Raw genomic sequence first — 25,099 nt, 5'->3', positions numbered from 1 at the left:
TTATTCCACTTATTTTTGAAGCGCACATAAATTTTATATTCCTGCAGAGTCACAGTAAAGCTTTGTGTAATATTATGAGGTCTACTGAACTACAAGTTTTATAAGTGTATGCTAAGCCATAATTTCTTCTAGGCAAACTTTTTGTAATTTCTTGTGTGTTTACTCATGCAATATGAAGTGCACTGCAAGGAAAATATCGTTTGCTGTCTTAGTATCTACTTTTTTTTATAGTGTCAGTGTTATTTGGCATCTCACAGATTTGTCCCTTCTTCCTCTCTGCAGAGAAGGCTTTGAAGAGAAGTGTGTCATGAACAACTACTTTGGCATTGGCCTGGATGCTAAAATCACTCTGGAGTTTCACAACAAGCGAGAGGAACATCCTGAAAAGTGCAGGTTTGTTTACTTTTAGTTTTTTTAATGCTTTAGCATGGGGATCCCCATGCTGAACACTGAACACTTTTTTGAGATAGGTAATGGGAGTCGACTCCCATTATCTCAAAAAAGTGTTCAGCACTAGCATTGCCGTTGTCTAGTCTTGGCACGTGTATACTCGACTTTCTGAGCCCGGAAGGTGCGTCTTCCAGTTACGTGCATCCACCCACCACCTGCTTGCCAACATTATCTCTCCAGAAGTCTCCACCAACCCAGGCACCTCCAGAAGTCTCCCGATGCCACAAACCCATGATGAAAGCAAATCCAGAGATTCAAGGGGTTGTCTATCAGCTGTGGCTGTATAAAAGAAATGCAAATAGCATGAAGACTCTTAATGGTGATGTGCACATGGCCGCATGAATCATATTGATTGGCTGTAAATTTTAACGTGATAGTATACATAGGCATACACAGGGTTTTCATTAGGGGGAGCCAAGTTTCACCGCAACCCCACCACTGCACTGCAGTAGACAACATAAGTGCCGACACTATGCTGACAGTGTCCTTGGCATAACCCACTAGGTGGCACCAGCTGTGCTCTTAAAGAAAGAAAACTAGCCTGCCATGGATGCAGAAATGAAAATGACATGACGCACTTCTCACAATGGCCTACCTTTGGTTCCCTGCTTTCTGGGGATAAAGGTGGCAAGTAAACAGCTCTTGGAACGCAGCGTCATGAGTCCTGTGTCATCATTATCAAAAGACCTGCACATGGTCATTACCCCGCACTTTAAACAATGACTGCACAGGTCCGACAGAGTAAAGGCATGGGGTAGACTTGGCACCTTCCTTAGGTGATTAATTTCTGGACAGAGATGACATTTTGAATGTAGCCGCTGCACCTTGATGCTGTCAGTATGAGAACATTCAGCATGGCAGGGCTGCTTATTATTTCGAGCTTTTTTATTAAATTATCTTTCAAGACTAAACTGCAATAAATTTATGGTGGAAGGTATCTTTGTGAAAACACTATAACAGGCTTTGCATAACAATGAAATGCAATGTAAATGCTTTTCCATTAGTGCATGTACACTGCTGCTTTTATACACTTCTCGTACTTTTCTATGCTAAGGCTCCTTCAAGTAATTACCTCCAGCCTTAGCACTGTAAGACAGTTTCCTGACATGCACTGCAATGCTAGAAGTACTTGCTGTTTGGCATCCCTTATTGCATTTTATGCCATATTGCGTGATATGCCATTTTGCATGATAGGACCTTGGACTCTTTCTTTGAGAAAAGCGAGACATATCTACAAAGAATTTAAAACAGAACAATCCTTATAATATAGTGCAATGAGGCAGTGATGCTGTTGTAGCATACTGTTAGTGTTTTTAGTTTCAATGAAATAAATATTTTTCTTGGCCTGTTCTTGGGAGTCATTAGCTGTAAACGAAAGGTAAAATGACAAGAGTTATGCATAATTATTTATGCATAACTCTTAGTTATGCATAAATACGAACAGTAAAAACAGACTGGAGCATTTCTCTGCAGTTTTTAGTCATAAAGGTACGAAAACATGCATGAACTGCAGATATACCTGCGTTCACTTGCAAATCGTGCATTCTAAGGAAACTCATCGTGTTGCTGGCTTGGACAGTGCAGTGCATCTTGGAAGATTGCTGTATGCATTTTTTTGTTCCTCAGTCAGAGTTCTTGTCTCTTTGGCTGCTTAGTTAATTTCTTGCATACGTGTTGTGGTGTCCCCATACTTGCAGTGTCCACATCTGTGAGTGCATGTAGGTGTCATTTCTATGGAGTAGAATTAAGCTGACATTCTGCTGATATTTTCCTTTCTTCTTTTTATCTTTTCCTGTGTACTTCTGAGATTAGTGACTCTTGTCATGAGTAACAGAGGCCGAGGTGAATGACTAGAGCGGTTGTGTGCGTCATGTGGCCGTAGGTCTCGCACCAAGAACTTGATGTGGTATGGAGTGCTCGGTGGCAAGGAGCTGCTTCAGCGCACCTACAAAAATCTGGAGCAGCGGGTGCAACTGGAGTGCGATGGCCACCGCATTGCCTTGCCTTCGCTGCAGGGCATCGTGGTCCTCAACATACCCAGGTATGGTACCATACAAATTCTTTTCTCATTCTCATATTCTCAGGTTCCTATTACTGCCCATCAAATTCACACAGAGCCATTGAAAAGTTACTCTCAGGATGTATGGAAGCAAAATAAAATGAGGAAAGCAGCTCTCATTTGAAAAGGCGCTGTGTCATTTGTTTTCCAGCAGAGTACAAATAAAATGAATAATTTTTATAAAAGATGCATAGTTGAAATCACCAAGGGAATAAAAAATTGCTCATGTTGAAGGCATATGGTTAAAGGGAAAGTATGTTACATTTCAATTACTCATTGCCTTTGCTGTGAATCTTGCTGTTAATGTGTGTGTGGTATGTATTTTTTTTATCATAGATCTGTACATATCTTTAGAAATGCCACGTCACCACCACCGCCCATTGTCACAAGTTAAAGAGTCGTGATGGGCAATAGATCTTGGAAGCTTAGAAATGCGCATAAGGTCACGCGTCTGAATTGTAAACTAGGTTTCATTTAGACACTGCTAAGGCACTGTTATCACGTGAAGAAGGCGGGAAGACTAGAACCTTAAGCTGGAAACCAAAGAAAACTTGTACTTAGTGGTGCCACAGGCACCTAGTTAGTTTCTGTATGTTTTTATTTACACACATTATGGCCTTGCACTTTGCTTGCCCAAATAATTTTGTTTTTGATATGCCTTTATTTATATAAAGTGCAGAGCTGCAGGAAAATGCTCAAGCTCACGTTGGATGATGTTTGTGCTACAGCAAACACTTCTCTATTAAAAAATTCACTATGAAATTTGACCAGGACCGGGTATACCGGTCTATTTTACAGAACACACCTGCATAAAACTAGCTGGAGTGTCATACAAGCTGGCCCTGTATTGTTTGCCGGTCCTGGTTGCTGGGAAAGGAAATGAAGGCTGGAAAAATTTCAGAGCTGTAGAATACCATAGCTGCGTATTTAAAAAATTAAAAATAATGAAACAAGAAGCACAGCACCTTACAAGATTTTAATCACACACTTACAGAACCCCAGCAAATTACATTAACCACTACACAACACCAAATGCTGAAACTGTTTTCATTATTCTTACTTATGTTGCATAACTGCTTTTATTACAGTTTGATACTTTTTTTAAGCATTGGAATTGCAGTACTTGTTAACTGATTGCCCTGTAGACATGCTGAATCCTTTTGCTGGCTGCTAGATGGTATAGTTTATGCCTTGCGTTTTGTTTTTTAAGCATCGCACTTTGCAAAGATATCTTATAATATCCTAATATTTCAGGGCTCGCTATTCTGTTATTGTCTCAGAATGCATATTAATTCTTACTTCGTACAATATTACCTGAGGCATCAACATTTGGGATAATAAATAATTTAGCTTGACATGTGTCCCGCAGAGCAGCCCCACTGAGAATTCACAGAGAAGTCTTCTATAGGAGTAAACACTCAAGGAAGCATAGAGTGAATGACAGCCCGGCTGAGAACTGCAGCGATGAGGGAAACGGAATAAATTGCGCATGATAGGCCCGCGTTTCATTAATGTGACAGCATTTCTTTGCTCATGAGTGGTGTGGACAGAGCCTGTCATCAGAGCGTGTTCGTACAAACTTACACTTGAGAAAAAAAAAATTCTCACAGCCAGGAGTCGAACCACCATTCTAACAGATCAGCTTTCCTGAGCCACGCACAAGATTACTATTCTATTCCCGCAGCCGATCATACTTCATGTGAAACTGCAACACACTCTCGCGCTGAGCAGTGAACATTGTCGTCTTCATGAAGTTCCATCTGTGCCACTCCTTTATATAACCTAGGTAAATACGCTGCCATACACCTGCGCCATCAACCAAGCGAGCCAAAGATTCGTTAGCCTAGTGTCGGGTGAGTCTACTAGGTGGCGGGGCAGAACTCTCAATGCTTTCGCATTACCGCACCTAAGCAGACTTAAATGCGCCTCTGGAAGTTTTTTTTCTTTTTTTTTCTGCCGCACTACATAGTTCATCTCTTGCTGCAGTTTAAAAACGTCTATATGTAGCAGCTCCATAACAATCACGGAGTCCATGTTGGTCTAAGGGTTTGCATCATCTTTTGCTTATGGGGTCATAGACAAAAATCAAGTTAGAATTGGGGCAGCAGAAAAGGCCTCTTCAAATTCAAATCGAAATATCTCAACAAAAAATGTCTTTTGCTGCCAGACAAAAGACAGCAAAGGCAGAAACTGTCCTATTATCAGATTTTTGCTAGCATACATATATTTATAAAGCTGTCCTCCGTGTCCCTTTAATATTTCTCTTACTTCATTTATGAAAAAATACCCAAAAAAACATACATGTACAAAAAAAAGTGAGGACCAGCAATGAATACAAATGACACATACAGTGTGTAGCTTGGAAGTTGTGCACTGTACACATTTTATAGGCTCATTTTTCATTGAGCGAAAGATACAAGTGCGCTTTTTCACATTGATAGTTTTGCCAAAGAAGGGTCTGAGTTGTGCAGCAGAATTCTCCTGTTGAATACCTATAAGCTTTGTGCTTAGGGAATTGAACCAGCCAGGGATCAGAGCTGGTACAAGAACAACAGTAGGAGCGTGTCTATGACATCAGATAGAGGAGCTTAATTTTTTGTGGATGCCCCGAAGCTATGATTTACCACCTTCATAGTCCTTTGCATTATGCCAGGCAGGACTGGGTAATCCACTGCAGATATTTAGTACTGGCAACCTTTTGCTGATGTGTGTAAGGTATGTGTCATTATTCCTTCCTAATGGCACACATGTTTACATGTTGATATAAAGCGGCAAGGCTGTGAAATTCCAGTTTGGCAAGCTCCATTTAGGATAAGCATGATCAATGCTTCAGCGCCACACTCTAGATCAGAGGTTCTCAAACTGGGTTCTGTGAGCTGCTTTATTAGGTTCCACGAGCTCCCACTAAACTGCTCCCCATCCCCCCTTCTCTTATATTGCCACTTGTGGACCAAAAATAGCGCTTAGTTCATCAAAACTAATTTTAGTTAGCTCTTCTTATCCAGGCTCCTTCCTCAGTTTCATGCCATCAGTCTAGCCAGGTGCCACTGGTGTTGGCTGAGCACATGATTGAGGTGAAATGTTAGTTTTTTGGCTAGTCTTCTGCATACTTTGTTTTAGATTTAAAGGTTTGAGCATGAGTGAGAGGTGGGCTTTTAATGAAGAGCTCTGCCAAAGGCAAAAAAACAAACAGAACTGGAAAAATCATTGTGACGGCAGGGGTGTTCTCTGGCACATATTGATGGGTGTTGGGGTTCCTTGAGGCAACAAAGTTTGAGAGCTCCTGCTTTGGACATGTGAGGAACAGCCCTGTGAGAGCTGAAGCTTGAGTTCAAGCATTTTTCCATTGTTCATGAATGGCCAGCAAGAGCTTGAGTTATTGACAGCAACCAACCGCATCTGCAAAGAGGAACGAAACGCCAGGATGCAGATAGGAGCCCTTTCAAACCTATTTCAGTTGTGGAATTTTGTGGAAAGGTAACAAAAGCAGTACCGACTGATTTTTGTTACAAATGTGGTATGAGACCATTGTTCATAGTCGCAAAACTAGAAGTGGGTCAGCATAACTGTGCTTTGATTTACCTTTTGTTTTTCCGCAGTTATGGAGGAGGCTCCAACTTCTGGGGTGGGAGCAAGGAAGATGATGTGAGTATTGTTTACACGGTTCTTTGACAGCAGATATGTTGCAGGGTGCACCCAAGTTCTGGTCAACATTTTGGATGATTGTTTCACCACTATTGCACAGGTCTTTTATGCGCCGGCCATAGATGACAAGATACTAGAAGTGGTTGCCGTCTTTGGTACCGTACAAATGGCAGCATCTAGGGTCATCAACCTGCAACACCACCGCATTGCACAGGTGAACAACCTACACTGCAGAGTGCATTAAACCTATTTCTTTGTTGGTGCTGTTATCTGGCTTGCACCGTCTTGTAGACATTACAGCACTTTAAAGAACTCAGTCGATTGTAATTTGTTTTCGCCACTTTTTTTTTTTTTTAAATTCTAATGGCTCTTGTGTCTTCATGAACCCCGAGCATCATCATTAAATAATTTTGAAAGGAGCAGCCAGTAACTCGGGTGTGACAGATGCAGATCATCCTGCAGAAGCTTCTCTCCCTTCATTTCATATTTGCATTCATTTGGTAATCCCCACTTTCATCTGAACCATGTTTCTTCATGCCTTTTTGTTGTTGCTGCTTGTGTTATGTCAAGGCATGTTGGTAAGCTTATTATCCACATTGTTGCCTTGGGCATTCTTTGGCTGGTGAAAGATATTTGCTTGATGTCCTTCTTCTGGAACACCATGCCAACTATATTGAGATATTAATTTCACCACAGTGAATAGTTGGCCTAAATGTATTGTTGACTTCACTGTGAGCTTCATTACACTGCTACATGCCCAGACTTAAAGGGCCATTGACCGGGGTATGACATTTTAAACAAACAAGCCCAAAGCTTCAACTAGGTATTAAAGATAGGTAGTTTCTGCCAAATACTACAGCAATGCTCATGCCGGAAAGCATTAAAAATAAAAACCAAAGCTCTCTCACGCTCCCCTTCAAAAGCCAGTTCTCGTGCTCTCTACTGTGGCTGCCAGTCCTCGATGGACAGTTGAAGAGCGAGCGGAGGCCTCTAATTGTGTTAACTGCTCGCTGGGCACTTCTCTCTTGTCCTGTTTTGTTGTCTTGAACGCGTTGTCCCTTCTCCGAAGTCGTTCTTTGTGCTGCGTCGCTCCTAGAGCCTTCCTACAGACACCATGCCTCCCCCAAATGCTTGCGAAGGCATGGCGGAGGCTAGACGGCAGGGCAGGAAAGTGAAAAGCCTCTGTGAGTGATGGGAGGAGAGAAACATAGCAAAATCGGTTGATTGCGGCTGCTTTAACTGCGCTACTAATTACTATTTTCAAAAAAATGTTTGCTGCTTTGCATTCTGGAGGCGAAGACTCAGTCACCGGAAAAGAAAACATTTTTAACCAGAGGGTTGACCGTGGCCTTTGAGTATTCATTACACTATACTCTACACTTGCCAAATTATCATTCTGTGTGTGTGTGTTCGTTAAGAGTCTTGTAGTGGAGTGTAGCTCTCATCTGAATTGTCATTCTTGCACAACAAATGTTAAGTCTTTCCTTTAATCACTTCTTTCTTCTTGTGTGTTGTACGTAGTGCCGTTCAGTTCGCATCACGGTGACGGGAGATGAAGGGGTGCCCGTCCAAGTGGATGGTGAGGCCTGGGTTCAGCCTCCAGGCTATATCTGCATTGTGCATAAGAATCGCACACAGATCCTCTGCCGGAATCGGGTGCGTTCACTCTTTCTGCTCTTCTGTCGTGAACATCATGCTGGGACTATTACTTATTTCAAAATGATTGGCTGTTGAGTGAGTTTGTGCATGGTGTTTTGAGATAAACTCAGGAAAATCATATAGACACAAACATGTCACTATTAGCAGTTGAATATTTTGATGCACATGTTTCAGCTGACGTACTTAGCTTCAAACAATAAAAAAAATGAAAGAAAATGGCAAAAATTTAGCAGGTGTAGCAAGGCTGTGTAATAAATGTATGGTAACTACCTAATTTGTACAGTGGACAGACGGGTACTGAACAATATGTTACCTGCATTTGTGCTGCCTTATTGAAATGGTTACACTACTAAACAGAATGCGTATTCGGGCTAGTTACTTCAGACATAGTAGTAGGGTAGGACGAGAGAAAGAAGATGGTTACACAGTATGAAAGAAGCGTTGAACAAGGGTTAAGGAGAAGCCTCAGTTTGCAAGCCGAGACAACGTTTTGACAAGGGACTTGTCATCGTCTGGGCCCATACAAAGACGTAGCACATATTTGAGGGAACAAGAACACACTTCAAGCGTGCGCATCAAAAGGTCACGCATATGACAATCTGTAGACATCAAGCCCGAAACTTATCATTCTGAAGACATAAAACTATAACTTATAACACTTATCCAGATAGGCTACCTCACTGTTGTACAGCACAACAGAAGAATCGCTGATATGGTTGCAAAAAATTGCTTCCATTACTTCACATGCGATTGAATTGGCTCTTGCCCAGAATTCTAACCTCACTCAGCTGAGGTCGATAGTCTTTGCAGGTACACATGTCATATGTGCAGCTGTGTTTAGCTTGACTTACCTCGACATGCTACCTCAGTGGCTTTGGTGTTTAGCAGCTGCCATGAGACTAAACCCAGCTGCTGTGGCTACATTCCAGCGGAGGTGAAATGTACAGTCACCCATGTGCTGTGCGACATCATTGCTACAGCGTCCCAGATGGTCTAAATCAAATCCGGAGCCCTTCACTATGGTGTCCCTCCATAGCTCATATGCTGCATTGGGACTTTAAGCCTCACATACCATTCCACCATTTTACTACTGAACACAAAGCTTCTGAATCAGATCATGGCCGTGACGGCTATGTATCAAGGCGATAAAATGAAAATAAATCTTTTTCTCATGTACTGCATGATTTGGCCAGGTCTCGTAATCAGAACTGGAAATTACTTTCTTGCCCTTCAGTTTTGGCTTGCTTGTGCCATGTTCTGACGTTCCAGGCAGCATATTGTTTGGTCTAAACCTTCATTTTGTGCGCTGTATGCAAGAGCATCTTGATCCATGCTGCTCTTTCTGTATGCAGTGCGAGTCCAGCATGAAGCTATGGCAAGAGCGGCCAAAGCACTTTTCGGCAGGCCGCCACAGCCACCATCATCATCACCACCACCACAGGGGCTCTCTGACCGACGAAGAGTCCCAGCAGCTCACAGCTTTCACTGAAGCAGCGTCTAGCCTTGTCCACATGTAGGTTCTCCTCTTGTGACTCACACTGTTTTTAGTAATCTTATGGCCTTGAAAAAATGAGAAGATAATGAACTGAAATGCAAAGAGAAATGCGATAGGGCAATAATGTGTAGCCTTTGGTCTCCATTGTTTGTGTGCATGCGTGTGTTTGTACCTTGCCTAACAAACCAGCTTGGACCATTTTTCTCATTTCATTTTATTTTACAGCATAAGCACTTATATGTAGCACGACCTGAGGCACTGCATGGCACAAGTTCATCCAGGTTTACCATCGAAGTTGCCAGCAAAGCAAGATGAAAAAAGAAAGATGGGGAGCGATGAGAGAGACGAGAGACAGAAGGGAAGAAGTAGAGGGAGAAAATGAAGGAATGCTGGTGTTAAAAGAGACGTACAAAAAAGGAAAGAAAAATGGGTTCTGCAGCTTTCTTTCTTGCTGTTTTCATCTCTCACTATCGGTGCAGCATCAGACCCACAAAAGATGTCATCCTTGCCACAAGTACTGCTAGGAATTTATTGCCCTCAGAACTTGGTCAGTGTTAAAGTGCTGTACCATTTATTAAGCTAAATTTTCTCCAAAGCCTGAAAAGCAACCTTCTCCTCTTTTTGAGAAGGGGTGAGTTAAAGGTACGAGCTGCTCTGAAACAGCGCAGGCACAAGTGGGTTAATCCCTCTTGAGGCAGAGTAGACTTCATATAATCCAGCACAAGCCTATGAGCTCACTCCTCTTAAATCAAGCGCTGCAATTGGACCTGCACATGACCGTGGATGTTGCTTTGTTTTCGTTGCCAGGATCAAGACAGCATCGGCAACAAACGCTGTTGTTGAGCACGAGCTGTTCCTGGCAGCCTCTCAGACTTCCTCAGCAATCGACCGTGTCTTTCCTGCGGGCCGTCTGGTGGAGAATGTGAGCAAGTTTTCTCCTTTGGATTTAATTTGTTTGCTAGCTATGCTTTCGTTCCAAAACATCTGTAGTGGCTTCCTAGAATTTCTCAATATTACCTGAATGGAAAAGTGCTGTCAGAGCAAGCTTCTTCAAAAGTCATGGAAATACCAGGAAGATGTGTTTTTGTGTTTGGCTTGACTAATCGAGCCAAAAGTGTAGATTTCATCAAGGAATCGTGGCTACGCAAGGATGCAGTGGCTAGGTCTAGCCACAATGCTTACAACACAGTGGATCAAATTCTTTTTTCATAGGTAGGGTAACAAATTTAGCAAACCTAATAAGGCCTTATTGTTGTGATAGAAGCGACATTTTCAACCCAATACTAACCAAGCCAAGTACAAAACAGTGTCCCTCTGACATTTTCACCACTTTTCTCTCTTGGTATGTGTGAGAACTTTAATGCTGGTTTCTATGTTCTGATGTTGTCATTTTACCCATGCTTGTCACAGAGCACAGATTACAAGTTAAAGCTGTGTGTTCCTGCCATATTAAACTTAGCCTAAAGCCTAAAAAAGTGCGCAATTTTTAGGTTTTAAGATTTGTCCCCTTTTGATTTTTTCTATGTACCATGTTTCACCTTGGTGATAGTGTGTATAGTACAAGCAGAACAATTTTGGACTTGGCTTGAGAAGGTTGCAGCAATGCTGACAGTAAGGCTTGACAGAACACGGAGAAGAAATAGTGCTTACTATTTTTTATGCAGCATAAAATAATTGCAAGCACAAAAAAAATTTGACTGGGTGATTTCATTCATGGCTTTAAAGAAGGGCTCACTGTTTGTTTGTTTGTTTGTTTGTTTGTTTGTTCATTTGTTTTTTCATGTCCTATGCCTTGCATTGTTATAACCTTCTAAATCTATATAGTACACCAATTTGCCAAGATCAAACACCTTCTTTTTGACATCTTATCAAGTGCCAAAGTGTACAGACAGCTTGAACGTAGCACTCCCGCTATTGAAACGATCAACTAACTGGGGTAGCTGTAAGAAGGGAAAGAGGGAAAAAAATATTTCGACTGAAGTGATACAGTTGCCGAAGTGGGTAAAATTATGTATATGTTTAGATCATGAGGATGCATATGAGAGTATGCAAACATCTCGCAGGAGTTTTAAAACTAAGGATACTGCATGAAAAGTTAAAGCCTTACTGGAGACTAATGTATAACACACTCAGGGCTCATCGTTCATGGATGCCACCAGCTAGGATATACCACCACCTACGATACAGCCCGTCTGGGCTGTCCACACCATGGTCTGCATTTGTTCGATTGGACCCAATGCTTGCTTTGCAACTATTTATTGGGTTGTTATTGGCTATAATTCATATTAATTTTACTTGTTAAAGAAGTTGCAATGACCGTAAATATATTGAGACCCTACCCTTACTCTGCAGTCTCACTTAGCCCTTTGCCTACAATTAGAGGCATATAAGTTTAATGTATGTATCCTTGGCATGCCTGCTTGCTAACTGATGTAGTGTATAACGAAGCAAGTGAATTGCACTCTTTTTCTGTGCAGATGCAGACACGACAACTGATCTGTGATCTTGTGGCCAGTGTCCGGCAGTTGTGCCAGGAGACGAGGATCTTTGCCTCTGAGAAGCTTGAAGAAGCAGTAAGCAGCCCTTCCACCATTTTTTTGTGTGCAGATCAGGCATTATGTCATGCCGTGATTTTCATACCATTGCATGCACCCCTCACCTGCAGCTTGCATTTGCTTTTGAGTTACATCTATTTTTTTCTGTATGAACTGTGCACCAAACTCTAGGAAGTGTCGCCAAGTAAAAGAGAACAGTACAGACACAGAATTTAGGTGTTCTTTATGCTCCCCATTCCGAGGTATGGTCCTCTAATGCATTATGGTTCTGGCCTCATAGAGAAATGAACCACTTTGCAGATTGGCTTAGCTCAAGCAACAAGAATGCAGATAAGAGACAGGACAAATGTTGATGTTGTCTTTTCTCTGGCTCTGGTCTCACTGGGTTGGATTAGATTATGAGGTATCATTGACAGACTGTTTACTAGCAAGTTCTAATGCATGAAGACCACTTCTAAGATAAGCCAGCTGCTCTATGTTGTACTTAGTTTCCACATAGCCAAAGCACTACAAATTAGTAAGGAAAAAGTCCATCAACGAATTAGCGGTGAGAGAGAAGGTAGAAGATTTCAGGATCTCACTAACAGTAAAGCTTTAATCGAGGAGAACAACTTTAGTGTAGAAGCAATGAACGATACCTTCAGAGATATCATTACGGAGTGCACGATAGAAGTAGGCGTGTAGAATAGTTAAACCGCATGCTGGTAAATTACTTAAGCAGAAAAAAGATTTGATTAAGAAAGGCCAAAACATGAAGGCCTTCAACCCAACAGACAGGATAGAATTGCGAGAGCTGTCAAAGTTAATCAATAGATGGAAAGCGTCCAACATATGGAAGTGTAACATGGAGAAAATTGAGCTTGCTCTATAGAACGGTGGCAGCCTTAAAGTGGTGAAGAGGAAATTAGGCATAGACAAAAATCAGATGTATGCGCTAAGGAACAACGCTGTCAATGCCATCACAAATATGGACAAGGTAGTCAATATAGCCGGAAAGTTCTATACTCACCTATACAGCAGCCAAAGTAGTCAGGATAATAATGAGATTGGCAGCTGTGAAGAGTAATCATATATTCTGCCAGTAATGAAGGGCAATGTTAAGAAAGCATTGGGAGCTATGAAAAGGGGGAAAGCATGCAAACCAGGGAGCTATGGTGCCAGATTTTTTCTCACTGCAAGCCACTAATGGTCTTAACACTAGCTTTTTCTAGGGCATGTTAATTAATTTTAGCAAAACTAATTTTTAGCTAACCTGTCCTATGCTTTGCTTTACTGCACAATAACCCAGTAATGCTGTCTTGTGTTTGCAGAAGCTGCCCCCACAGTTAGAAGAGAAGCTGATTTCAACAACGGTAGCTGTTGAGGATGAGCTGCGCAAGTGCTTTGACTTGCAGGGCACAGGAGACGATGAGGTGAGGAGGATCCTTTCATCATCCACCATTTGGCTTAGGATTGGATTTGCAGGATCTAAGTGGGATGTGTTGCTTCTCTTTTTTTGTTGTTGCTAACTGTTGGTGACGTTGTGATCAGGTTGAAAGCTGGGACTGCCTCATATGTTATAGGGAGTTGAGTAATTTTTACTTGCAGAATGGCAGGTCTTATGTGGAGCTTAACATATGCGGGTCCACTAACCGATGAATGGTAACCATTTATTTTGGGCACAGAAATTTAGAGGCTTATCTGGGCAGATCGAGTGGCATTCTCTGATTTCTGTAAGGTTATCTCTGCTTGTGTACAGCGTATGCTGCCTTATTACTTCACATCACATCTACACTTTTCAGTAGTTGCTATGTGTTTTGCTAACTGTCATAAGTATATTGTCAGCAACGGGCAGAAGTGATGACAGCAAGTAGTGACCAGTATTGGTGCAAAAAACAAAATATATTTTAAAAATATGTGTATGTTAAGACTAGAAGGTGTAGATAAATTATTGGGTTAGTCGTCAATGCGATTGTGTGTAGTACACATTTAGAAGATAACAATTACAGACAGGATGTGGTTGATACTGGAAAATAATACATTCAGGCTCTCTCTTGCTCTCTTTTTGTGCACCTAATGTATTGCAAACTTAGTACTGCGATTCTTTTTGGAAAGGGCATTTTTGCAACACTTCATGCTTGGCTTTGTGCGCTCTTTTTTTGGTATCTGAGGCACTGAAGGCCTCACTTCGGGAATTTCTTCTGAATACCCGCTGCATGTTTTTGCTTCATGGCTAGTTTGCTGCATACCATTTACTTGCCTCTCAGCTTCGCTTCCTGCTTTTTTGAGAAGTTTTTACCTTCTTCCTTCTCCTTTATGCTTCAGAACCTGCATGGCATGGGCTATGCTTCTTGAACTCTGCGTCATGGAAAAAAAGCAACTTCTTTTTTATGCCTTTTTTTTTGTGTGTGTAGTAGGCATTTGGTATGCAGTGGAGTCGAAGCACCTTCACGATATATAAATTGGGGGATTCCCCTAAATATTTGACCAAATGCAGAAATATATTTTTTACTCTCATATTTTCATTCCTGTCTATAAAAATCATAGCAACATGATTAGTACTGGGTCTGACAGGAAAATTAAGCAGCCGTTGCAGTGGAGCAGTGTGTAGGGCAAGTAATAATTCACTGACAGTTCAAACTGTGCTTACTTGAAGCTCTTTGCCTCCTTTTGAAGCAATCTTGCACAGATCGAGCACTTAAACAACTCTGCAGCTTCAAAGTATACTGAAGCTGCTCTCTCACTACTTCATGGCTGACACAGCAGCATTTTGAAATGCATAGGCTACCTTATATAAGGCTGCTTTTCCTTCCAAGGTGCCCATAGAAACTAGTTTGATGCCTGTGGAGCTGAAACACGTTTCACTCTAGAGTTGATCATGTGCTGCGATGAGAATTTATAGTTTTATTCTAATTTTGAGCACCTGCCTTGTGCCGCAAAATGGAAAAAGATGCGCAATTCGCACAAAGAAGCAGTTAGAAGCTGCTGTAACAGCTGGTGCAGAAGTAATATAAGTATGAGCGGTGGTATGGTGCTCCTCTTTTGATGGCATTGTGTGATGCTCTTGTGAAAGATCTGGCTGCTCTGCTTGCTCAGTGTCCTGCCGTGTGCCCTTCCTACTGGTCTATCATGGTGCGTGCCAGTTTTGTCATCCACAGTGAACAGGTCTCTTGGGGCAGTGACAGCTGGGTTGTTTTGATGTGGTTGTCAGGTTGGCTGTCTCCTTTCTTTTGCAGTTGTATATCGCCCCGCCTCCTTCTTGCATTGCAGCTTTCGATATCTGATCCACCACCATCGTGTTGCTTTCGATTGGCAGCCCATGGGCTGTCTGCTCCGAGACAGCCCGTCATCAACGCACTGAGGCCCCAGGGCATCCTAACATCCACCGCAGTTTTTCTATCCCAACTTCTGCCCCAGTGGCATGAGTGACCCTGTGCAAGCAGCACACAGATTACGAAAGCAAGGGCCTACCTCCTTGCTCACATTCAGGCACCTTACCTTTCATATTTTGGGTACTATACCTGCGCTATACACATCTTGCAACAAGCTCAACAGAAGTGCACTTGACAGCAATACACACCATTAGTGGTAACCATCATTCACAGCTTTCATTTCATTTATCATCACTACTTTTCGTTTTCTTTTACATATTGCTTCCTAAGGCACACTGTCACCGGCTGTTCCGCTGCTGCTTGTCCACATTTCCAGAATTATGGGTAGCACAGCAGAGGTAATGATCTCTTGTTCAGTGCATTTTTTTCTTTTTTTTCCAAAAGCTGAGCTGTATTTCTGACTTCCTTCTTTTTCAAACCTGTCACATTTTATTTGCTCTTCTTTATTTGTGCTGTCTTACATAGAGAGCTGTCACAAAAAGCCAGTACATAAACAGCTGAGGCCAGCTTTTTGGCACAGCCTAGATTCTCCGGGACGCTATTTAATGATAGACTTTAATAGTCCCTTTTTAGTAGCCTAAGCCTTTTTTTAGAAGCTGGTAGTGACTTAAAGGCGTTTGCAATTTTACCGTATCGTTTTGTCTAAGCATATGTACCGTGTAAAATTATGCACAGAAATGTGTCAATGGGCTTTACAAGCATAGAACTTTTGTGTTTATACCACTTTTTAGGAGGTTTAATAAATCACCAACTTTAATTAAATGAGTTAAATGTTTTGACTGAAAATCGACCAAGTAATAATTCTTAATTATGCATTTGCTTTCTACCGAGGCTGCACTAAATCTAGGCATGGTGCAAACCTAGCGTGTGCCAAGCTGGCAGTGTAGGCTGAGGAACACTGTGTTCTTTTATTTTATTTATTTTTTATGAAATACTTAGCTGCTCAGCATAGCTACTTAGGCAGTATGCAGGTAAAGTAGTCCAGAATTGCCCCAAAAGTGCCCTTGAATATATTAAATTGTCCTATTGCTTTGTCTTTGGCATTCTTAATGGCCTTTGCTTGCTGCCCTTGTTATTTGGCTGTAGCAGTTCACCATTTCGGTCGTCATAACAGGCTTACATACTTGTCACACAAACACTTTGATGCTGACATTTGCTCAATTTAGGCACATTTAAAAAAAAAAAACCTTCAACGGTGCATGAGCGTTAATTTTAGCACTGTGTAGAGATAACTTATGTAACCTGAATTTCAGCAATGTGCACTAGACATTCATAACAATGGCATCACTAAACCGTGCTAAAAAATTCTTTATAGCATTGAAGGGGTCACATAGTATTTGCTTTATGTGTGCTTGACCTCATTTTATTGAAACCCTTGGGCTGAAACATGTCTTCCATTGTATGTAATGTGCTTTCCCCCTCACATGCCAATCTGGGTGAGCCCATCAGTGCTCTTTTTGAAACCTCTTCTTTTTTTTTCCGTTGTCATTGCATGGCATGCACTTAGTCATTGGTTGTGTCTCTTTTTCCTGCTTGCTGCTTCGTGATTCCTCGCTGTGTTTGCACTTGCTTCCCAACTGCTTGAAATCCCCCAGTGCAATGCTTTGCTTTTGCCGCTTAATGAGAGAACTGTGACACTGTTATGGTGCTGCAATGCTCAGCTGAAGACTGCCAGCACAATGTTCAACCAATAAATCACCTGTACAGAATAATCATAGGCAAGGAGACGGCATTAGCTGTGGTGACTTGAGGATGCAGTGCATTTTTATTTAAAGTTGTTCGTATCGCAAGGATTTAGCTCAGTTTCTGCATATTAGATATGCTCGCTTTGTGAACATCACGCTTGTAAAATCTGCGATTGAAGAGTTTGATAGTCTTGATGTAACTTACAAGGCAGGCACTTTTCATCTACTAGTAAAGTGTGGCATAGACGACTAGCCCACAGAGCAAGAAACAGTGATTGCTGGGTTGTGATTAACTTGGACCCTTCGCCTCCTGTCATTCCTTGCTCATCAGCAAGAGCATAAGCGCCCTCGGAGTCTGTTCAAGCTCAAGCTGAAGCGTTCAAAGACAACTGCCTCGTCCTCGTCATCGTCCACGTCAGTGACGCAGCCACCCGCCCGGACAGAGCCATCGCTCTCGATAAGTAGTGGAGGCGGAACTACAGACGATGGTTCAGCCATTGCTCTTCTGCCCTGCAAGAGCGGGGCACACTGTGGCACACCAGAGTCTGTTGGTTCTCTGCCACTCAAGTCACCAACACTGGTACCTAGGTCGCCGGCGACGGGCTCAAAGTCACCAGCAAAGTTGTCACAACACGGATCTCCTGAAAATTTGGCTGCTACTGGCTGCCGGAAAGGAGTGGCCACCTGGTCCGCAGAGCAGGTCGCAAGCTGGCTCGCAGAAATACAGATGCGCGAGTACCAGGAGCACTTCCTGCGGCATGACATTCGTGGACCTGAACTGCTCAGCCTCGAGAGGCGAGATCTCAAGGTATGTGCTCCCAACTTTTAACCCATAGCTGTGGGTCTGGTTGTGCTGCAAGCTAGCTGGGCAAGCATGGGATTCAACTGCAGTTTCTTACACCAGCTGTGCAGTGTACGTTAGAAGTGCAAGCAGCTTCCTTTTAGAGCTTTGGTCACCTAGGAAAAGTTATTTTACAGCTATTTATCTAAATTGTGTTTAGCCCTCATGCAGCATGCCAGATTTTTACGTAACTTTTTCAGTTTGCTGCACTTTATAATGCTGATGTGACAAACGACATCTAGTGCACTGACTCTATTTTCAATGTGAGAGCGTTAGGACACCAGCTCAGGGGAGAACCTGGTGACACCGGAAACATGCATAGAAAATCCAGATTGGTCGAAAAGGTTTGATGTTGCATATACAACAGAAAAATCGAAAAGAGGTTTGAAATATTACATAATGTGGCTCAAATATTGTTAGGACATATAGGTATACAAAGTAAATGAATGGCGCTGAAAAGGAAATTTAGGGTGAGACTGGAATTAAGCCTGGGACCTTTGGATTTTAAGTCATACATGCTGTCTGTAGTCCCTGCAGGCATTTTCATATGGCTTGGTCTCTACACATAATGTGGTAGGTTACGACTATGTACTAATGAGTATGTGGGAGATCAGGGAGGAACTAATTAAGGGAGTCGTGTTTAAGCAAATAGTGAAGTGCATTTTGATAAGGAGTAGAGGAACTGCGAGAGAAGCCACTGACAGGGGCCATTAATGCTGTTATATCGCACCCTTAAAGACTGAGGTTAGTGCATCCCCCATATGTTTACTATTTTCTGTTAAGTTACAGTCCACCATAATTGTGTCAAATTATTCCACTATGTTTCATCAAGTAGTCTAATACAGGGGCAGTGTACTTTGCGGGATGCTTTGCAGTCAGCACCCAAAAGGGCAAAGCCTTCACAGCAATGCACTGTGCAGGAGCTGGGGATCACCAAAGTGGGCCACATCAAGCGAATCCTGCAGGCAGTGGCAGACCTGAAGAAGCCCTAGCCCAAGCACCACCGGGTTGCATGGGAAGAGTTTTCGCAGCCAGCACATGAAGGTCGCTCTTGTGGGCAGTGATGGAACAAAAATTGATAATCGGAGGACTCGCATGCTGCCTAAATATTGGGACCACCAAGAACATAGACGCAGTGCCAGTCTGAACGGACAATCGAGCTGCCATCATACGTGCAGGCCCTGCCATCTTTTTATCTGAGCTGACTGACATTCCATGACTTATTGTCCTGTGGAAATGCTGATTGTTGGAGCCACTATACATAAGGGTGCCACTTGGACTTTGTCGTCCATCACATTGACTGCAGAGCTCGGGTGTCCAGTCCTGCATTGAAGAGAACACCTTGTTGGCATGCAGGGAACAGCCATTTTGTAAATATGAGTAAAAAGTGGCTGCTTTTTTTTTTTTCTTTAGCTTTCAAAACAAAACGACATGATGGTACGTTTTCAAACTTAATTGGCAAAAAAGACTCAGTTCTGAAGTGTCACCAGTTTGTTTCCTTTCATATTGAACTGTACTGCCCATTTGTGTTTGAGCGACTCCAGCTTGGCTTCACACAGACACCAACTGCCACTGCCTTGCTGAAATGACGGGCAGAAGCTGACATCTTCACAAGCTTCCTGTGTCTAAAGCTGTTATTACGTCCACCTTGCTGGTAACGTTTATTCCATTTTGAATACTTCACTTCATAATTTACAGAGCACAAGGGTGACTAAACTAACATGGCCTACAGTAACCTTGAACTCCTCACAGTGTGGCATTTTTGTAAAAGCCGAATGGAGTATCTCTCAAGCAGGCATTTGGACATTGCTTGCTGAGGAGCCCTAATGAAGTGTTTGTGTATAATTTCTCAGTAGGAATGTCAACCTACTCTGCAACCTATCAGGTTTGACCTTCATACATAATTTTTTTCACTATCATGTATTTATTGCTTCTGACCTCCAAGCGCCTCGAGGTATAGGCTCTGTAACTATCACCTTGAAACTCATTAATTTATGTTTTTGTATATTTGCACTAAGAAAATTTTCAGACTCCGTTGTTTTGCGTTGACGGCCTATGGTCACATATGAAAAACAGTATTGCAGGACGTGTTTAGGGGATACTTAAATTGCAAGTTTTGCTTCGCCGACACCATCCTTTTTCATGGCGTGCAGTACAATTTTGGCTGTGATTTTTCTTGACTCAATAATGCTGAATGGGACGATATTGCTACGTACCCCTCGGGATGTGTTTAACATTTTTTTACATGGCTGGAAAGGTTATTAAAAAGCACTTGCATATATTTCATTTTGTCACCTGGTGTCCTCAGGTGGCACATGATGGCAGAGGGGTTTCAGTGTCTTGTGCTCGCTTGGTGCAGTACTATCTTTCTGCCTTCCGTCGTATACCGAATAAAAAATTTGATGTGTGATTAGATCCATGGAAATAAGTATTGTCTGAAATTTGGAAGGGCTCTATGTGTAGTTTGTCTAAAAGTGTTAATCCATTTAGAAGAGTTGCACACAGTTTGCAAAAGCAATCTCAGCCAGGTTTCAGTATTATCAGATGTACATTTACTGACCATGTTACTTAACTCAAACCAGCTCAATGCACCTGATTTGAAGAGCTGACCCACTGTTTCTGTAGTGAAAGGCAGCTGACTACTTGCTGCTTTATTAGCCGATCCCCAAATGGTAGCAGTTGGTTTCTGTTGCGCACAGCTCGTTGCAAATTTAAATAGGCCAGTAATTCAGTTTAGATCTATTGGCCATGGTGGAAACTTTCACCTGAGTTTGAGCTGTAACATTCTAGGAGCCTGATGACTATTGCCTGCTTTAATCACAGCACACCACAGTTGCAAGGCCAGTACTGTAACTGGTACTTCTTTGAAGATGACCACCAATGAGGATCTGAATTTAATGATTATGATCTAAAACGATAAATTCGGATCGTCTAAAATGCCATGTAGTTTTTTTGTCGTTTAGGAGGTCAGTATTGAGGAAGTTAGGGGGGTCACTTTTGGGGGCAGGTCTCTCATTGAAACGGTGACTGGTGAGTCAGCACTTCTGGCATGCTTCTTGAAAGCAAAAACCATTTCCTTTCTAGCCTTCTGTTTCTCTTGTGCTCCCGCGCGTGCTTGCTGTATTCTTTACTCTCCATCAAGGCCGCACTTCCCAATGCATACACAGCCGTCTGCACCAACTTGTGTGTCTCACTCCTGGTGTCTTTTCCCCTGTACAGCAACTTTTATACTGCACATACCAGCAATACCAGTTGTGCCAACCTGCACTTGTGTGTATCTCTGTAATTTAATCATCACTGTGTGTACACTAAGCCCAAAAAACCTTAACCTCACTTGCATATATGCATCCACTTGTTCCCATGATGGCCACATGGAGTTGTGTATTCTGCAGTGGCTTCTCCTGTGTGACCACCAATGCTGGGAGTAGTCAGAGTTTTTTTGTGTTAGTGAGGCTAAGCCTCTGTTACACATGAGAGCTTGCTTTTCAGTGATCTTCCGCTGATTGGTGCTGTTTTTCAGATTTTTGCTTGTGAGCAGAATCCTTGACAAGCACAGATTGGCAGTTCAGCTCAGCTAGGCAGAGCCTATTTTAAAAAAATGGGGGAATAGGTTGCTGGTTATCCTGATAAAATACAGGAGCCAGGGTGGTGATGCATAAGAGTTGTGGAAATTTCTGAAAGTGGGTGAGTTTACTTCAGCTGTGGCAATTTCTGGGTACTTCATGATGCAGTTGTCGGTCTAGACTTATTTGTCTACCATTGGGATTGTAACACTAAAGGGATTATTATTACTGTTGCTGGGTATTATTTCGGTATGCATTCAGTGCAATTAAAATTTGGCCAACTAGCATGTGATACTTGGGATGCAATTAAGTGTAAAAATAATTGTTACTCTTCATCACTCCCTTGCTTATGCAAAATAAGGCAGCATCAAAACCAGTATTTCAATGCACAGCAATGTCTGTAAATATTATAACAAGGTTATTAGGCGTGCTTAAGTGCACCCATGCAATAAGAATGCCTGGTATACACAAATGGCTGGATGGATTCAAGGACATTGTCACTTTTTGCAATAGGTTATAGTAGCATGTATGCTGCTGCTGTTTCATAAATAGCTTTGAGATTATAGATTAGTTAATTGTTTTGCTGAGTCACATACTAATACTGTTATTTTTTATTTTGCGCAATATAGAATATGGGAGCTTCTGTTATGAATGTGTTAGTTTAGATTATTCGATAATAGCAGCAAACTACAAGCACCCCTGCACACAACAAAGAATAATAGCTTATCAACGAGAGCATCCTTTTAGGTAGTGTGTGTCTTCGTCACTACTTGAGATTGAAATCAAGTATATTTGATGGTAGAAAAAAGTTGGAAGAGGTTGTGATTCCCCTCATTCAACACTTTGCCACTAAGCTAACTTGTGCATTTAAAAAAATTTTAATTTACTGGTTAAGGCTGTCTCTAATAGAAGCACATTTACCACCCATAAGCAATGGTCTTCTGTGGGGTGCTAAAGATCAAGCTTTCTGTAGCCCTCTGTTCTGTCTTCTGAAAGAATTTGTGGGCACACCATTGGAGCTTTATGGGCCCTATTAGTATGCTTGCAGAGAGTAATTTGTCACAAACAAAAAGATGCGTTTTATATTAATCTTTAGCAGTTTGCAGTTTTGGTTGTTGTACTATATATATTTTTTTAATGTGTCCTGCCATCTGAGAAATGGCACGATTTTCCTTTTAGTATTTCCTAGCTTTTTATAATTCAGTCCATGAATGTTAGGTGATTCAAAGCTACTGACTAAAAAGACTGTGAAATGGTTAAGATGGAAAGCTGGGAATTGTCATTAAACTGTTACAGCTGAAGGGAGTTCCTTATGCATCAGCAGATGCTGAGTGTAACTATGGTACAAAGGTAGCAAACTTGTCTAGCTGTAGGTAGAGAGCCTTCTTGCGAGGGGCACCCTGTGACAAAGACCAAACAAATCTCTTTTATGTGGCTCCTTAGTGGCTTGGCTAGGCTAAATGCCTTGAAATCAGTGCCTTTTGCTGGCTGTGCCATTTTTTTTAAGCCTCATTAGACTGCTACAGACATGAACAGAAGGCGAATAGAACAAAGTGATGCAGTAAATCCTTGCTGTTTTGCACTGATGAGCTACCATGGAGAACAAAGGTTGTTTCTTGTTGCCTGTGAATGTACTGAGGTCATTGTGTAGCCTAGTTCTTTCTAAAAGTGTTACCGATGTGTCTAACTGCAAACCTTTCGGAGCTTTCTTGCTGTTTTATTTGTAAATGATATTTGCTCTATTACAAAGAGATGTTATCTGCCAAAAATGCAAAATTTTCAATTTCGCCTATTAAATGCATTATCGTAAAAATGTGCTGAAGTAATGGAGCTTCTGAGAAGTTCAGTTTTTAAATGCATTTTGCAAGATTCTGAGTGCACATCTTCTTATCTATCACACAGTGTAGTATATAACATAAGGAGCATCTTTCATATCCTATTGCTATTTGGTTGAAGTTACTTTTGAAGTCATCAATATACTTCTGGATTTGGTGTCATCTTGTGGACATATCCATTTCTTGCATACAGGATGCAAGCTCACATTTCATTACTTCTGAATGTGGCTTGAAGTGTTAAATTATTGTGCATATAAACTAGGCCTCGTGCCGGACTTGTCCTGCAGTCATGTTCTCACTCGACAACACTTTTGTTATTGGTCAGTTTGGATGTTGTGCCTCCAAAGTGTTGTAATCCCTGTAGCAGGAATACAAACTTTTCATTGTCATTTAATGAATTGTAGCTTTTGGCAGTGTAACTTTCCCTTCAGGTTGGCAAGGACCCTTACAGTCTTCTGCCAGCATTTCCTCTTATGTCGTCTCCACACTACCCTGACATTATACAATTCTGGCTGCCACGTCAAGCGCGGCACAGGTCGTACACAAGCACATAATGCAGCAGCAACAGCAGCACTTGAGCGAGTGCCATTGTTTGTCATTGTGAACATAAATGTCTCGTGAACTACATATATGCACCTCAATAATGCCGTCAGTTGCATTTCTCTTTGCTCTCTCTTTTCCCTATGCTCCAATCTCCTGAAACATATTTTCCTGTTGTTTGAAGAATGTACGCTTTTGTGCATTGTGATTGATTTGGGCACCATGCTGGGTACTAGAAGAACAATCAAAGGTAAAGTGATGCATCAGCAGGAGCTTTGACCTGCATCTCTGTACACGACAGTAAACAAATGGCATGGTTTCTCACGATCCATTTGTGTCAGTCGGTCTAGTCTAAGTACAGCTGGCCACTCAGGACAGCATGGAACAAATGAACACTCAAAAGCAATGGGATCTTTAAGTGTGCATATTTGAAGCACATACTTTACCCTCTCGAGGTTGCGCCATCTGATGCTTTAGCTTGCAGCATGCATATATTGTTGGTCTTAACTCTTTCTAAATGTTCTAGACTGGATTAAAAACAGGCCCACACACCATCATCTGAATGCACATTTTAATGGAATGGAAAGCTAACATAAAAAGATGAATACTGTGCTGTGGTGAATGAAAAGAAGAAATTAACATTACAACAATCCCACACTGTGCCACTAAGTATAGCATGAAATGATAGTAAAAACTTCTGAATGAGTGTTGCAGCTGCCACACCTTAACAAAAGAAAAGAAGAAAAACATTTAAGTCAGTAAATGACTATTGCCACAAACTGCGAAGGAGTTATTGATATGGTTTGGATTCTTTATCCCAGAATAGTCCAAAAGGCAGCCAAACACAGCTTTGACTTATCTAATTAATTGCAAAGGGGATAAAAGCTAACTCATCGAAATCACCTTCATTACTGCAAAAAAGGTGCATAACCACTGTACCTCCTTTCAATGTCATGCTGGCAAATGTGGGAAGGGTGCTTGATCCTTCACATCTGTCACAGTATTTTTAACTCCTTAAGGTCCCGTGCTGCATCTGTGTACTCCTCATCACTACAGCACCAACAGTTAAGTACATTGTTTTATGTAGAGAAGTTCCTTATGAACCTTAACAAATTGCAGCAGTCGCGCAGCATGGTACCTCTTGTACAGATCACAATGCTTCATGTAGGTGGTAAATGAACAAAAAAAAAAACAAAAAACAAAGATAAAAACTTGAGGCACATAGTTTAGAATGGCTTTTTCTTTTTCTAACCAGAACTTGCAAATTAAATATATCTTTCGTCTGTATTGCATTTTTTTACACTATTATAATCCTTTCAATTAGTCATACGCAGTCTGCTGTTTAGTTACTATGGGCGTCCTCTGTGTACTGCAAGTAGAGTTAGAGTGAATGCTTCCTCC

At 41.8% G+C, this 25,099-nt stretch overlaps 1 protein-coding gene across 4 annotated transcripts in view; it reads left to right on the top strand.

Annotated features, from left to right (window-relative positions):
* Nucleotides 1-25,099, top strand: part of LOC146198148 (diacylglycerol kinase delta) — a 262,183-nt gene that overhangs the window by 235,391 nt on the left and 1,693 nt on the right. For all 4 annotated transcript variants that reach the window (XM_084593476.1, XM_084593475.1, XM_084593478.1 and 1 more), the window contains 11 exons: nt 283-393; nt 2,333-2,491; nt 6,109-6,154; nt 6,255-6,368; nt 7,676-7,810; nt 9,166-9,326; nt 10,116-10,230; nt 11,786-11,881; nt 13,174-13,275; nt 17,251-17,727; nt 18,681-25,099. The exon at nt 18,681-25,099 is cut by the window's right edge and continues 1,693 nt beyond it. In XM_084593476.1, coding sequence (XP_084449602.1) covers nt 283-393; nt 2,333-2,491; nt 6,109-6,154; nt 6,255-6,368; nt 7,676-7,810; nt 9,166-9,326; nt 10,116-10,230; nt 11,786-11,881; nt 13,174-13,275; nt 17,251-17,727; nt 18,681-18,752 — 1,588 coding nt within the window. In that variant the 3' untranslated portion in view covers nt 18,753-25,099. The remainder of the gene's footprint in view (nt 1-282; nt 394-2,332; nt 2,492-6,108; nt 6,155-6,254; nt 6,369-7,675; nt 7,811-9,165; nt 9,327-10,115; nt 10,231-11,785; nt 11,882-13,173; nt 13,276-17,250; nt 17,728-18,680) is intronic.

Source organism: Amblyomma maculatum, chromosome 2 (genome assembly GCF_055883805.1).
Source record: "Amblyomma maculatum isolate TAMU_Amacu chromosome 2, ASM5588380v1, whole genome shotgun sequence".
Taxonomy (NCBI): Eukaryota; Metazoa; Arthropoda; class Arachnida; order Ixodida; family Ixodidae; genus Amblyomma; species Amblyomma maculatum.
The sequence above is the reverse complement of the archived record's forward strand: the minus strand, read 5'-3'. Positions and strand labels throughout refer to the sequence as shown.